This window comes from Mycteria americana, chromosome 9, assembly GCF_035582795.1.
Source record: "Mycteria americana isolate JAX WOST 10 ecotype Jacksonville Zoo and Gardens chromosome 9, USCA_MyAme_1.0, whole genome shotgun sequence".
Classification (NCBI taxonomy): domain Eukaryota; kingdom Metazoa; phylum Chordata; class Aves; order Ciconiiformes; family Ciconiidae; genus Mycteria; species Mycteria americana.
The window spans coordinates 17,705,224-17,721,433 of record NC_134373.1 but is presented as its reverse complement, the minus strand read 5'-3'; the positions used below and the strand labels follow the sequence as shown (position 1 = coordinate 17,721,433).

Here is a 16,210-nt window from a genome sequence, read left to right as displayed (position 1 = left end):
GATATCTTTTTTCAGGGCTAAGAGATTGGGACTGGTCATTATTCTGTTACTTCTACACACTTTGCTGATGTAAAGACTGCATAAATCTAATAATTACTGAACGTGAAAAAGTAACTACTTTGAAAAAGTGGGCACGTTGTCTTTGGAAAGTTTGAAACTGGACCTGCCTGCTTTCTGTGAAAAGATGGGAAAGAATTTTTAATGAGTATTAGTGTGCTGCCTTTTTAATTTCAGCAATAAGCATTCAGGATTCTTCTGCATACAAGACTATTATGAAACTTTACCAAAAGCATATTCAGTAGGTATTAGAAAAACATTTTTCATACCCATCGGGATAAACTACAGGCACTGTTAGTCTGTCCAACAGCGATTTCCCAACTGCCTCAATTTCATCAAATTGCTCCATTTCATTAAAAGCTTCAGGCTGCTCTGGACATTCTTGCAAAATCTGTTAAAAGAAAAATAAGGAAATGCAGAATAAAGTAGACAAGGGATAGCATGCAGTTTTTTAAGTGCTGTTAACTGGCAGAGTGAATGCTCTTTCAGCATCTTCACTGCCACATTTGTACGAGATCAATTGAAATATTCATATAATTCAAGAAAGGAAAATATTAAGCTACACTGAGAAGATAGTTCAGGGCTACTACTGTTCTGTACTAGAACTTTTTACATTACTTCTAAGAGGGAACAAAAAAGAAAAAATAGTCTTGCTAGACAATATTCCAGCAACAAATATAAAATGCATAAAAATAGTAACCTGCATCAAGACAGTCATATAAAATGGAAGAAAATATTATCCTGCTGTATTCAGCGTTGGTGCGGCCTCACCTCGAGTACTGTGTGCAGTTCTGGGCCCCACAATTTAAGAAGGATGTTAAGGTCCTTGAATGCATCCAGAAGAGGGCAACAAAGCTGGTGAAAGGGCTGGAAGGCATGCCCTATCAGGAGCAGCTGAGGACTTTGGGCTTGTCTAGTTTGGAGAAAAGGAGGCTGAGGGGCAACCTTGTCACTCTCTACAGCTTCCTGAGGAGGGGAAGTGGAGAGGGAGGTGCTGATCTCTTCTCCCTGGTATCCAGTGATAGGACACACGGGAATGGTTCAAAGCTGAGCTAGGGGAAGTTTAGACTGGACATTAGGAAGAGGGTGGTCAAACACTGGAACAGGCTTCCTAGAGGTACCCCAAGCCTGTCAGTGTTTAAGAGGCATTTGGACAATGCCCTTAACACCATGCTTTAACTTGGTCAGCCCTGAAATAGTCAGGCAGTTGGACTAGATGATCATTGTAGGTCCCTTCCAACTGAAATAGTCTATTCTATTCTATAAACATGAATAACAAAGGGCCCCTTACAAGCCATTTCAAAACTAAAATCCACATCTGGCACAGAACAGGCGGGACTAAAAAAGTCTGAACACAAGTGTTTCCAGATAGGATTGGGACCCAATACTAGTACTTAGTTCTGTATTTTCTTCCACTTCTCCCTCTGCCACTTCTTACTTTTTTCCAAAGCAGCATGTATATTAACAGCATATTTTCCTCACAGTCTCATTAATATGTCACAATAGTGCTAGGAGAATTATGTTTTTGAACAAGAGCATTATTTTATCAGCTATCCATTTACTCTTTTTAAACTTATGGTTGCCTAAAAGCATAGCAATTAACTACCACAATAATGAAAGAATGCTCTTAAGATGGACCGAGACAACTCTTTTAGGAATATATAAACCACTGAATTCTAATTTGGTACCAGGTAAAACTTTTTTCAGCCATCTGTGGCAGCACAGATTATATATTTCTGCTTTTGTGAAGCTCCAGCAACTCCCAATGCCTAAAAATTCAAACTATGTTCCATTAATACAAACAAGAAATTAATAAAAGCAAGAGGCATATGAATCAACTTTGCATCCATGCTCTCCTTCAATGACACAATGAATTTATTTTCTTTACTATGTGCAAGGTTGGCTTTTTTTGCAGTTATATGCAATTTTATTGTCAATATTAGAGATACATACTCTAAAATGCTTTTCTAAAATGTATCACTTCACAGAACGCATGGTTCCTGCACGAAAAAGGCCCTACCTCTCATGATCTACATTAATGGACATTGTCTCAAATTCAGGCATTTGAAAACTCTCAACATTCCTCTCCTTCCACAGGCTGTTACTGAATAGCAGCTATCCCTCATAACACCACTGTTGATTGCTCATCCTCCTCTGTGGCTTCTAGCATCATCCAACTGGGCACAGTGGTGAGACACTTGGTTACAGGAGTGTGAAAACCACACCAAGGCAGAGGTGTGTTTTGAAGAAAGCATGTCCAAAACCCTCCAAGTGCAAAATACAAGATGCAGCAACACAGCACGCATGGAAACTAAACTGGTGAGAGTTTCATTCATTTACACAGTTTGTGAGAAGAACATCACATTCAAAATGCACACAACTTAAAAGGCAATACTCCTTTTAACTCTCCAAAGATCTTAAACAACGCCATAGCTTTGTATTACACCTTGCACAAAAACACAAACCAAGAAATGTTCCTTGCCTTTAAGAATTACAGTCCAAAACACACAAAGAAATGCTTTATGATCAACATCAGAGTTCCTCTCTGAAGAGTTTAAAAAAAAAAATTCTTCCCAACACCAACTCAATGCACCTGAACTTCAGGGCTGCTCTCCTTTTTGTTAAGCAGGCCCTATACCAATATAGGTATGCAAGCAATAATTGCATTAAGTATTGAAGTTAACAGTTGGAAAGATGTGCTTAAATTCTTCTTTCCGCCTTTTTTTTTTTTATATTTACAAAGGAAAAAAAACCCACAACTGCATTTTTCTTACATTCTGTTTGCTTAAATTCTGATAAATTTTTCTTCTTAAAAACACAACACTCACCTTTTCAGCACTTGAATGAAATGCAACAGCTGTTTCCAGCCGGTACACTCTTTCTTCAGAAGTTATTGTAAACTGTTTCCACACTCTGTTCAGTCTTGGAAGTGTGTCCCCTGAGGACCTTGAAGTGCATCGCAGGGACTGGCACAGGACAACAGTTGCCTGCAGTAACTGTCTCCCATAGTCGTAAGTACTCTAGAAGTTGGAGAGGATGGAAAAGTACACCTAAAAACTCAATATTTAACTTAGGAGCTAATTAGCATCTTAAAGCAACAGCAGACAAGTTTATGAAACCGCCTCAATTTAGGTCCACAAAGCATGTAAACTGGTCTACTAGAAAATGCTGCTGAAGTATGAATAAAACTGTAATGACCAAACAGGGCTTTTGCTCTTTAAATAAAAATTTTAAAAATAATCCCGTTGGCTAGTGTTCACACTGGCAAAAGAACAGAGCTTCCTGAAAATATCAAATAGCTGCTTGGATCTTACATGGGATACTTGATATCTATTGCCAAGATGACTATCTCCCTGACTTCACTGTCACCATGTTTGTGGTCACCCAGCATCCAGGTGCATTGTGGCACATCATTATAACAGCAAGCTACCCTCCTGTCATCATCAGTTCTAATTCATCAAAAGAGAAAATCAGTTCCAGTGTAACAGGTGCAATTTGAAAATATCACATCTGTTAATTGGCAAGTCTGAATCAGACATTCCTAAAAGCAGTATACATCTGAAAAAGCACCTGAAAACAGCCAAGCTTGTACACTTTCTATTCTTAAGTGAAATTCTTTCACATGTACCACCTGGCATCTGTTTGCATATTCAAGATTTGCAAACAGGCGTGCAAATATGCCCTATAGCTTCAGTGAATTTCAGTACTCTTGTACAGCAGGATTCATAAGTTGGCTGCTACAGTCAAGAATTAAAGCTGTCAGTTCTGTTCAACCACTAACTCTGCTAGTGCCAAAACTCCTTCTACGAGCAGGACAATCATACACCAACAGTCAACTCTATCTGGAAAACCAACAGAAAGACAGGCTCTGTTTCATGAAGTACAGCACAAAATAGACTGACACCAAGTGACTCATCCATATTTCAGTATTTTGATTGCAGTCCTTCAGAAGTCGTTATAAAGACTGTTTGAAATATATGCCTTTTAAAGAAAGTCAATGTGAACCTTATGTTTTGTGATTTGCATCACCTATGTGAAGCAGAATAAACTAAGGTAGTAAACTGCTGCATCGCTATTGTTGATAGAACTTAAATCTCATTAGGCTCCTCACCAATTCCAGCAATCATGATTTCTTCATTCAAGCATTGAGGCACACCATTAAGACTAGTAACAGCTGTTCCATGATTGTCCATACAGATACCAATTCTGTTTAGATCTGAAACTGTACAAAATCCATATTGCTAAAAAAGTAATTCATTTCACCTGTGCAACATCAACAAATTTTCGATGTTTCTCCAGTAAAACTTTTGTTTCTTGAGCATCATCTCCCAATCGGATGTGTGTCTTCAGCAGAGCATCCAGCAGTTCACTTAACCATTCTACTGCCTTAAAAACAGAAGTTAAAAGAATAAAAAATAGTAAATTAAAAAGAAATTAATCCAGAAGGGTGAAGTAACTTCAGTACTAGCATATACTTTTGATATGGAAAAAAGTTAAAAGAGATATCAAACTGGTAGATCATGCATGCAATCACCAAATACACTATTTTCAGTCATTGCTATATCCTTTGTTTTCACTGTACAAACTCACTAAATAAAACTACATTTGAAAGTGACAAAAATACTCTGCAACTATCAATCCCCATAAGTTTAGCCAGTGGACTACAAAGACAAGAATGATGAAATTCTGTAGGCATTTCCATACCTGAGCAGCATCCTCTTCACATTTAAATAACTGTACCATCTGAAGCATCTTCAGTCGCCGCACATCCACCATATCCTCACACCTTAAACAGTAGCACAGACTCATCAACGCATGCATAGCAGACACAATACACTCTAAGTTTGACAGCGGTGTTTTCAGTGAGCAACATTAAGATGCAAGTGTTCATGAAAAGGTGATTAAAGCATTTTTGTGCTGCTAAGCTTGGCCAAAATATGTAATCCCTCACGTAACAATAAGAAACATGCAATAAATAGAACTGAGCACTACAACCCACCAAAATCATGATCCTCAAGACTCCCAATATGGCTACGCTATAGATCGTAATACCAGCAGTAGCTACAAGGCCTTCCAGCTGCATTGTAGGTTCCTTACTTTGTTGCACTGGTAAGATGTGCAGGCCACACAGATTTACATGGCTAAGACAGACTTTCTCCTACTGAAGTCTAGGTGAAAGCTTGCTTAAACCTGGCATAATTCTGAATTGTACTATAAGCTGGTGGCAAAGTTTTCTTGGTGAATAAAATAAGGACTGTTTAAAAGATGGTAATACATCTTTATTTTTCTTTTTAGCTAACTAAAGATTGTAATAATTGAACCCTTATATGATGACGCCCTTTGCTACAACTTGTCAGGAAGCATTTCAAGATCTAATTCATATAAAAACTAATTCTAATTCTCTTGTTCTGAATTAAGCACATTTTGCAGTTTTTTCTCTAGTCAGAAAAAACACCCCACCATTGAAAGTTCTTTTTTTTCCACAGTGAGAGCTAAGCTAATACATTTAGCAGAATGACCTTTCCACTTCAATTTCAGAGCCTACTAAGTAGACAGCAAGATTCAAACTCCTGTCCAGTGCAAATGGAATTATTAATGTCAACAACAGTTAGCATGATAAGTGAATGCAGAAGATGGTATGCACGGATCTGTTTTTTCAAACTGGCTGCAAACATAAGCACTTCCAAAGAACAGTTCATTAGCATGCTGTGTTTTGTTACATATCCTGTAGTGCTGTGATGCTTACAGAAAGGAAATTTGTTGCTCTAATAATGCAGGAAAACAGTATATGGGTTCCAAAAGCATAACTAAAGCAGCAAAGTGCCCCTAGAAATAAACATTATGCTACAGGTGTAAATAAATGAGAAATACTCAACAGAATTTCAGAAAAAAAGTGTCACAAAAATTACTATTAAATGCTATTGAGAGATAGTAGTCCTTATCATACTTTTTTGTCTCTTGTCCAGGCTGAAGAACCTTGTTTAATCATTCACCATCTGGAAGCGGCTTCATACCTTTGTCTGAACATTTTATTGACTTTTTGATCTTCTAATTGACTTCCCACAATTCTATATCTCTTCTGAGCATAGGAACCAGAATTGGATAACACATAAAACACAAACGGACTACGAATCTATACAGTGACACAATGACATTTTCCTTTTAGTTTCTATTCCTTTCCTAATAATCTGTAGCATTGTACTTGCTTCTCACAGTATGATTGAACGTTAAAGCAATTTTTGCAAAAGTTTTCCAACGTTTATCTTTAACAGCTGGTTCAGACTCCATTACTATGTATATAAAGTTTTTCCTTCTCCCATGTGCCATTTCTCTTCTCAGTACTGAATTCCAACTGCCATTTTATTACACAGTGACACATGGTCCTTTATAGCTCTTTGCAGTTGTCCCTCTAAACACAAGTGCTGCTCAAGTAAATAGGATTCAGAGAACATACTTAATACCTTCTCTAAGCATTATCAAAACACATGGTTTCTTACATTAAGCTCCCTAAGAAAACAATCTGTGGGTGGTAGAATTAATTCCTAAAATGAGCGACTTGATGCTCTTCAGGCACTTTCTATGGAGAGTATTTTACTGTGTCAGAGGTTCCAGCAGTAATAATGAGCAACATCATCTGATTCTTTCACACTGTTGAGTAGAAAAAAAGGCAGTACTATAGCCAATCCAGTACTAGTACATATTTAAGAAAAAATAATCAATGAAAGACTTGGAGGAAGAGCATGATGGCAAAATCCATCCTTCTTGCAGATTCAATGCTCCCCCCAGCATTCTTCCCTACTACAACTTCATTCCCCACCCTATCTTTTCCAAAACTCACAAAAATCCCACATTTTGAAAACTGAACTCTGTGCCTCCATTTTATACCCTGTCCCCCTAACACCAGTTCATCTTTCTTCCTGTCTTCAGGAGTGAAAATGCCATGCACAAAGGGTAGAGGTTGTGAAAAAGAAGTGAATAAACAAGTCTGTACATAATTAATACATAATTTGAGAGCCATGATCACTTCTATAGTCTTAGTATACCTTCCATCTCAAACTGCTAACATATAAAAAGATGCCTCTTGCATCTATTCCATAACTCTATATAAAAGGAATGTATAATTCTTGAGAATTTACAAGTACAGGAAAGCACTCAAATGCTCCATCCGGTGCCGAAATACAAAAGATGCTTGGATTTAGGAATATGCTACAACAGATTAGGCAGGGAAGCTTCTGTCCCATTTAAATATACCACAAATATAAGTTACAGTTGTACTACATCCCTTAACTGAAGATAAAGCAAAATGATCTCTTTAAAATAAATAAATAAAGTGACCTATCAGCACATGAAAATCTTAACGACTAGAACTGTTATTACCTTTGTTTTCTAAGCTGCATATCTTCCATCACTCCTTGGATATGGTCCACATTTTCTTTGTTTTCAATGGTCACATCTTTTCCATAGGCCCAGGATGCCTGATTAGATATCTGGTCAAGAAGACTTTGACCTTTCTCACGCAAGCCTTGCAAGCCTAAGTCTAAAGAAAAAAAAGAAAGAAAAAAAAAAAAGTCAGTGGTCACTCATATAAATTTGGGGGTTTTTTTCCCCCCAAAGGAGAGATATGAAATGCAGCAGAATCTGAGATGGAAGGCTAGAAAGTGAAAAGGACATTACTATCTGTCTTTCACTACCCTTTCCAACCTTTAAGTTTGAGTGAGCATTGATCTATACTAACAAAGAGCTAAGGCTTTGCTATTTTATGATCTAGCAGATAACAAGAAAAGGAATAAAAGCTGACAGCGAGTATTAACTTTTCAGCATATAAATAGCTAATTAATGTCTTTCATCCACACAGTTGCACAATACCTAAAATATTTATCACTGCTAAGCAGTTGTAGCCTAAATGTTCTTCCATGGCTGGCAGAAGTTACTGCTTTGATACATCTGATATGTCTGATACCTTTTTCTATCCTGAAATATGCCAATCCTTAGAATCTGCTGTTATATCTATTATTTGGCAGCTCTACTATCTGTTTTCCTAAAGGAATATCTAGCTCATGCATCAGACTGTTATATTCCAATCATAACTACTTCTACCATGTATGACTTTGCTTCAGAGCTTTCTCCTAAACATATTGGACTAGGTGATCATTGTAGGTCCCTTCCAACTGAAATATTCTATTCTATATGCTTTACAGTGTAGTAACCTTAAATGTGCCATTTATTAACATATACATTCAAAGCTACTGCAAAATACTCAGTATAAACAGTCTAAAACTGAGTGGATAACAATCCTAATCGTCAAGGGGTCAGTTCTGGAGACAAAAAGATCATCTAAACACTATATTCCCGAGATACTAAGGATGATTAGTGGGGAAAAAAGTTTGTCTACAGATGAAATGCATGATAATGGTATATAACAAATATATGTTACTTGTAAAACATTTAAAACAAAACATTTCCAGATCATTTTCCCAGACAGAACTACTATGCAGTAGATAGCATAAGCAAGTCAAAGGTAGTCAGGTGGAGCATTACTTAGCTAGGAATCAGAAGAGAGGTATTTTTTGTTCCTGGTTTTTTGTTGTTGGTGTTTTGTGTTTTTTGGTTGTTTTTTTTTTTTTTTTTTTTTTTTAAAGGGGTGGTGGGATTACTGGGTTTTTTCCTGTAATGCATTCATTAGAATGTGTGTATCTGAAATGCAGAAATATTTTGCTTACCAACACTTTTCAATTTATCTTCCAGTAGTTTTAGAGTTTGTTGAATTGATGCTCCATCTGCTGGTGCTACATCTACACACAACATTCCTAGTAAGCCATCCAATTGCTGAGACAACTAAAATGAAAAACAACATATATATTGATATTTTAAAAGAAGTTTTGAGCTTCAGATGGTTGGGTCTGCAATCTTCTAAATGTTTGGAAATCTGTCATTTTAGAAGTTTCTCTTTGCATCTATAGGCAATGAAAGTCAAGATGAAAGATAAAAGACCCATCTGCCTATAAAATTCCAAGAACATACATTCCTAGATGGAGGGGTGGGAAGCCAAGATTTTTTTTTTTTTGTTCAGACAAGTACAGGAAAGGGATAAATGCCAATTTAAAAAAGAAACTATAAAAAGTACACCAAATTGCAGTTCAATTAATGCATATGTCTCTAATTAAAAAAAAAACAACACAAGAGGGACAAAAAGCAACTTTTTAACTAGTAACCATTTTATTTCAAACGCTACTGAAATGTGAGACATACTACAAAGCGCTTCTCTCCTAAGAAAGGGGAAATCCATCTTCTCAGTGTTTCAATTATAGTAAATTAACACTTACTGCATTTTCCAAGTGACATTATATTTCCCTCCACCGCCCTACATTTTTTGCAATGTATTCAACATTCATAATACTAAGGCAATAATATATTGACAGGTGAGCCTGTGAAAAGTTAAAAAGAAAAACTTACATCCTGGGCAACACTGTGGAATTCAAGTGCTGCTTGTAATAGATTCTGCCTAAATTCTAGCTGACTGGCCTGCCGGTAACACACATCACTCAGCTGTTGCTGCAGTGCTTTCAATTCCACAAGGTCCTCCTCATCCCCTGCATTTAGAAGAGCTGCTATCTGCTGATTAAGCTCAACATAAACAGCAAACCACTCCTACAAACACAAGAAAATTAAGCATTAAAATACCACCAAACATAATTCTATTTCTCTTAAAATGGCATACTAATCATAAATGCAGACTAATCAATAATCAGATTTAAAAATGAACTTATTACAGCTTACACTATAATTATGAAATCTCACACAGGAGGAAAAAACATTCCTAATTTCAACTCAACTCAAAAAGTGTTCAGTACATTTTAATATATGTACTGTAGTATAAAAAAATGGTGCAGAAAGATGGGAAGGTTACAAGGCCTGGCTACTAGCTCCCAGCACAAACTCCCACTCAAACTATTTTACTGAACCAACAGAGGAATTCCACCATTTTTAAACAAATTTCTAATGCTTACATGTCTATAGTGCTCTACTGAAACAAAATACCCTTTGCCAAGTGGTAAGCTATTACAATGTTCATAAGACTATCTAGGTGTTACTTTCAGTGACATGATTGAAACCAGCAATGATTTTCTTAAAACATTTAGAAAAAATACTACTATTGACATTGTGGAAGTAATCTCTATCTTCTGCATAAAACAGAGTAACCATGTACAGAAACTTCAAAATGATCTTTCTTATTTAAGGAAAGCTTTATACTACTCAATTCAAAATGTGTAGATCTGTTTTTCAAATGCTTTGATTACTGAATACATACATAGGAGTTAGTTATGTTATCATGGTGGTGTATTTGCAAAAGAAAATAGTTCAAATATTTAACAATTCCGGGAGATTTAAAAACGACTTGATGCATCAAGATCACATTCACACCTTGCATGATTGAGATGCCTGTAAAGTAAAACATGCCTGCTCAACAGCTTTCATTTTGGCCTACTGTAAAGTGACCTTCAAATGCCCTATGCATTTGTAATGCTATAGAACAGCACCATCTATTGGCCTAAAACATCTGATTTAATTAGTATTCTTGTCATGCTCCTATTGGAATGTTTGCAATTTTTTAAAATTATGCCTTCAGCTTTTGCATCATTTATTTACAAAGCATGCAAAATATAGAGTATAAATATCCATATTCTGAATTTTTTTTTCTTTTTACCCAAAGCTGCCTCTCCCATCTGCTCACAGGAAGAAACAGGGTATGAAAAGATGCAAGGAGAGGGGAAAAAAGCAATGAAAATGTTAAATTAGGAATCAGCCAAAAATTTAAGAGCAGAATAAGTCTCTCATCTACCCCAAGAGGGGTCACTAAGATGACATAATACGGAAACATCTTCCATTGTCACGCACGCACTACAGATACATAGGATCAATAAATTCAGTTTACACATCATAACTCATTATTACCTTTAGACACTGAACATACAAATCAATCTTATTGAGTGTGACAAGTCAACTATAATATGAGAAATCAAACAAAAAATCTAGATTAATAATTTTTAGTTTTTACTTTTAGCATTAAAGTAAGCAAAATAGTTGCAGTAATTGATTTTGGTCAAGCTGTCAGTGGAATTAAGAGACTGGCAAACCAGATATAAAAAGTGTGTTTCTGATCCTTTCCATAGGGGAAAGTTAGGCACAGCTGTACATGACAGCTCCAAATGATGGAGAAAAGGCCAACATTTGCTCAAAAATAACAGCTCTAGTATATTGCTCATGAATAAAACAATCATAAAATGAAAACACAAAAAACCAAACAACCCCCTGCAAAACCAAACAAGAAAACCCCCCCAAACAAGAAACAAACCAAAATAAAAAAAACACCCTAAGAAAATTATTTTTTCACTTAAGAGTAAATTGAAGTAAAAAAGCCTATCTTTAAAATAAATCAAACATTTTTGCAAGTGTCTTCAAAATAGAAGTAATATAATCAACAATAAATAGAAGATGAAAGAAAGCAAGCATACAAGCTGTCAATTCAATTATTAGGAGAGAAAAAAGACAGGAAAATAATGACAGAGGAAGAGTACACTCAGGTGTTATGAGACATTTAAAAATAAAAGAAAAAGGCAAAGCACGTTTTTCCAGTGCTGTTGTCAAAAAATGATTTTAATTTATAAACAGGCATCTAAATTTAAGGTGGGCCTGTGGTTTCCCAATTACTTCTTTTAGTATAAAATTAAAAATAATTTTTCTGACTGTTGTTTCTACAAACTCCTGTCAGCACCTGAGAACCAAGCAGCGTTCCATCTTGTCAGTGCTTCAGTGATACGCAAACTGTCGGCCAGCCTGCTAACTTCAGTGGGATTTCAATGATTTCAAGGATTGTATTTAGCCCCAGCTAAAGCATAGTTCTCTGTTATAGATATCCAAGTGAGAAGAAAGTATATTCAATCTTGTCTTCTCTTTTCAGTTTGAAGTGCTAATATGACTGAAAGATATTAAAAATTATTTTTGTCAATGAAGTAGGGAATTTTTTTCTTTTCTTTCCAGTTAGGATTTTAACTGTAAGATGTTTTATACTTCAGAAGGTACTGGTTTTCAGCGTAGAACATTGCTTGAAGAGCTTAAAGCAATGAGAAGGCATAGGAGAGAGGATTCACGTGACCAAACAGACACCTACAACACACACTTCTGCATCTGAGCAAGGAAACCATACTCAGTAGAGATGTAGTCAATAGAACCAGTGTAGTCTAGGGCACAGTGTTTCTCAGACTAAAGGTCTGGGTTGGTTTTTTGGGTTTTTTGTTTGTTTTCCCCCTAAGTTAGGTCAGAAAATTTATAACCCAGTGACTATTTTCTTTGCCATGACTGTAAAGGGAACTTAGGAAAAGTGGACAGAATTGTCAATGTCTACATCAAGGAAAGTCAGAAAAGAGGAAAAGCACTGTGAGCAACACTCCCTTTGAGAACACTAAGTATTCATATGCCAATTATAGTTAATCATCTGCTGGAAAGACAAAATTCTATTGAACCTTAGGAAGTCTTCAAAATTAGAAGCACAGGCATCAAGTCAGTACAGTTACAAAACAGTCTTTTCAAGATCTCATTACGAACATAAACTCTGTCTTAAGTCTTGATCAATGAAAGTGTTAAGCCAGCTTCAGCTACTGATAAACCTAGTTTAATAAAGACAAAAATATTAATTTATTCACCCAAGTACAGGGCTTCTCAGCCATTTTGGCAGGGAGGAAAAAGGAAATTTACTCCTCCTACTCAACACAAAAATTTAAGAACTGCTGTAACGTAATAAAAACAAGAAAAATCATAGACAGCAATCAGTATTTTTCTACACTGGAAAACAAAATAAACAACATGTACATATAATGACCATATTAAGTTCTTAAACTGCACAGATACTTTCCTCTGTAACCCGTAAAATCACGCAACATGCAAAATTCCTAGATACTTATAACCAAAACACGTTGCTCTTAACTGCATGTACTTAGAATTATTTTGCTACTTGAAAAGGGTATGGGAAGTCTCACACTGTGCTGACTCTCAATCTCTTCATGTTTCTGTTGCAAAGCTTGTGAAGCTCTAATTGAATCACCTATTCCCCACTGGGTCCTTAGCTGTTCTGATCCAGGTCCTTCAAGCCAATTGACTACCTGTCAATAAGACAAAGATAACAAAAATAAAGTAGCAAATCAATTACACAAAAACTGGTATAAAAGAATTGTGTTACATAAGCAGAAATATTTCAAAGTAAGTACACATTTATGAAAAAAAATGCATACTTTTTTCAGGATCTGTAGAGGTCTTGTTGAATCCATTCACATCTTCAAAGCTTTAAGTAGAAATTACTTTTCATTAACCTTAGCCTGTCAGCTCCATGAAAGCAGGTGGCAGCTAGCAAAAGATTTATCACATGCCTACTTGTCATTTCATATCTCTGTCAATAAGAGCTTAAAACACAATTTTCTGGATAACGTACCTCTCATGTTCAAACAAGAATTTTTGTTGCCTAAGTGAATTACAATGCATAGCTGTATTCAACCTCACACCTGAGAGTTTTCTCCTTATTTTGTTGAATATATTAACACTCAAGTACAGGATATGTACTTATTCCAAAATTAAATTTACACAACAATTTAGTATTTTATATATTTATGTCTTTTCAACTTGCCCTATTCAAAAAACAGAAGCCTCTTACAGAGTCTTAATGGCCACATGTCATGGGATCTGCCTTTGCAGAAATCTTTGCAGGGTCATGGCAATACAGTTTGGACTACAGCATTGGATTTCTTTCATTATTATTATTTTGAAGCTATTTCATTTGATGTTAATAATACTCAGAGTATTTCCAATTTTGGTTTCCTTATACACATTTGAATTATCAGATGATATTTTATGATAAATTTTTAAAATTAAAAATTAAAAATTTTATGATAAGTTTTTAAACATCTGGAAAACAGACACAGCCCTGATGAAACCTTGTGCAAAAGTCACATACTACTGGAGTCGTGAAGTAAGGAAATGCAGGAATACCCCCACATTCTGAACCCGAATGAAAAAGCATAGGAAGCCAGCTTCCTCTCTTCAATGTGACTTTTGTTTAAATAAAGGTGACAGAACAGCTTCACACAGTTTTTCAGGAAATATAACACAATACACAATGTAACACCATAACTGTGAAGACAAATGAAAAAGGGACTAATTGGACCATTTTCCTAGTGCTGCTAGGCTACATTGCAACAGTAATCAAGAATGACCATCACCGTTACAGAAGGTCACTCAATTCCCCCCACCTTTTAGTCGTCATGTCTGTGTCTTCCTAACCCCTCTTTTCGCCCCTCACCCCCCACCCCCTGCATAAGAAGTGCTATTTCAAAGCATATATTCTTTGCTCAAAAGCATCCTTGGTCTTCCTTACTTTTATCATTTCTAGGGCCAATTAAGACTCTACAGTTCTAGGTTCTTTTTGTTTAAAGAGAAATTCCTGTTGTGCTCAGCACCTCTGCACAGCCATCTCTGGTTAAATACGGAATGGACCTAGAAGTGAAGGCACCCAGATGTCACGCTGTAACCCCAGTGTGGCCTGGGAAACTCACATATGGAAACAACAGTTCTCCTGCAACTCTGAAACAGTGTGCAAGACTACTGCTTAGCAGTGCCCTCCCTGACCAAGACCACCTCCTCACTACAAGTTTCTAGCAACTACTGCATTGCCTCCAAGACTGCTTAGCTTAGCACATGGCCATTCTTGTGTGACAGATAACTGACCTGAGGAGAGAAGTCACTAGGGGACCTGGAGAAAGAAGCGATGTTATTTTCATAAAATACATTTTTAAATGGTTAATGACTGCAAGGCCTGGCATTAATTTTTGTGAATTAAGATTAGAAAAATAGTAATTAACACCTCTGCCTAAGGAGGGACAAAGCTAGAATTTATAACATACAGAGTTGCTCATCAGCAGTCTGTTTAGTAGAACTGCTCATCAGAAAACATCTGGAAATCCTTGCCATCTTTACACTGCAGAATGAAAGACGAAGAAAAGGGAAACAGAACCATGAAATAGAAGGAAGAGTGGTGGTTAAAAAGAGAGGGTAGGATACTGAAGGCACAAGGGAAGAGAGGTGGTTATGAATAAGAGGGCTTTGAGACAGGAGTAAGAACTAAGCTGTTCACAGTAAGCAGAAGCAGCAAACAGTGAAAATGAAACAGGAACACAAAAGCAGGCCAAGAGTGGTTAGCAATATAAGAAGCTATATAAAGAATGAAATAGGAATGTAACTGTAATGCAAGCTAACAGGAAATCAAAACACTAAAAAGAAAAATTAAAAAAAAAAAATCAGCAACACAAGGGGAAAACTTTCTATGCACACATCCATTCCAACTGAAAATACTGCAACTTCTGTTTGTTTTGGGAAAACAAATTCCATGGCACTTTGCCTGTATCGGTTTCCTCCAGTCCATCATTATCTTCTTACTTTTCTCTGTTAGCCTAATTTTCTCCCATAAACCAAAAGGAAACTAAATCAATTTCCCAATTTCCTAAGTTCGTCCCATACATTTGTATGCCATTTAGAGAGCTTTTACATGCACTTTATAAAACTGATTAGCTCCGTAAAACAGCAAAACACATTTTTCCTGTGTACTGAGACTCAGTTCACTTACTATGCAGCATCCATAGTGTAGACAGAGCAAACAAAAAACTATTTCTAATACAAATATTGCAAAATTAGGCTGATGCTCCAATAAACAAGTCTATTTAAATGCATTAACAATATCAGTTTGCCGAAGTACGTTATAAATTTCACTTCAGTCAGCACGTCTTGTTCAACCACTATAACTCTAACACAGGAAAAAAAAAATCTCACCTGATTATACCCACAGCCATGGTAGTATGTTCCATATAGTACTATTTTCACCTCTTACATATTTTTAGTATTTCCAGCTCAAAATATCAAAAGATGACATTTGCTTTTTTTTATATCTTTATAATAATCTGAATGACTACATAAGGAAAATTATTTCCTCAGCTGATTTATATTTTCACTGCTAGAAATAACAAGATTGATTAGCTTTTATCTTTACCCATACCTGGAACACTGAAGTGCAAGTACTTGATTTGTACTCCACATGCATTAGAAATGTCAATGT

The 16,210-nt window shown here is 36.1% G+C and overlaps 1 protein-coding gene across 8 annotated transcripts in view; it reads right to left on the bottom strand.

Annotated features, from left to right (window-relative positions):
- SESTD1 (SEC14 and spectrin domain containing 1) overlaps positions 1-16,210 on the bottom strand; it is a 61,911-nt gene that overhangs the window by 2,270 nt on the left and 43,431 nt on the right. For all 8 annotated transcript variants that reach the window (XM_075511534.1, XM_075511527.1, XM_075511532.1 and 5 more), the window contains 8 exons: positions 13,092-13,214; positions 9,511-9,705; positions 8,778-8,892; positions 7,435-7,594; positions 4,762-4,843; positions 4,321-4,443; positions 2,886-3,077; positions 327-448 (listed from right to left, as the gene is read on the bottom strand). In XM_075511534.1, coding sequence (XP_075367649.1) covers positions 327-448; positions 2,886-3,077; positions 4,321-4,443; positions 4,762-4,843; positions 7,435-7,594; positions 8,778-8,892; positions 9,511-9,705; positions 13,092-13,214 — 1,112 coding nt within the window. The remainder of the gene's footprint in view (positions 1-326; positions 449-2,885; positions 3,078-4,320; positions 4,444-4,761; positions 4,844-7,434; positions 7,595-8,777; positions 8,893-9,510; positions 9,706-13,091; positions 13,215-16,210) is intronic.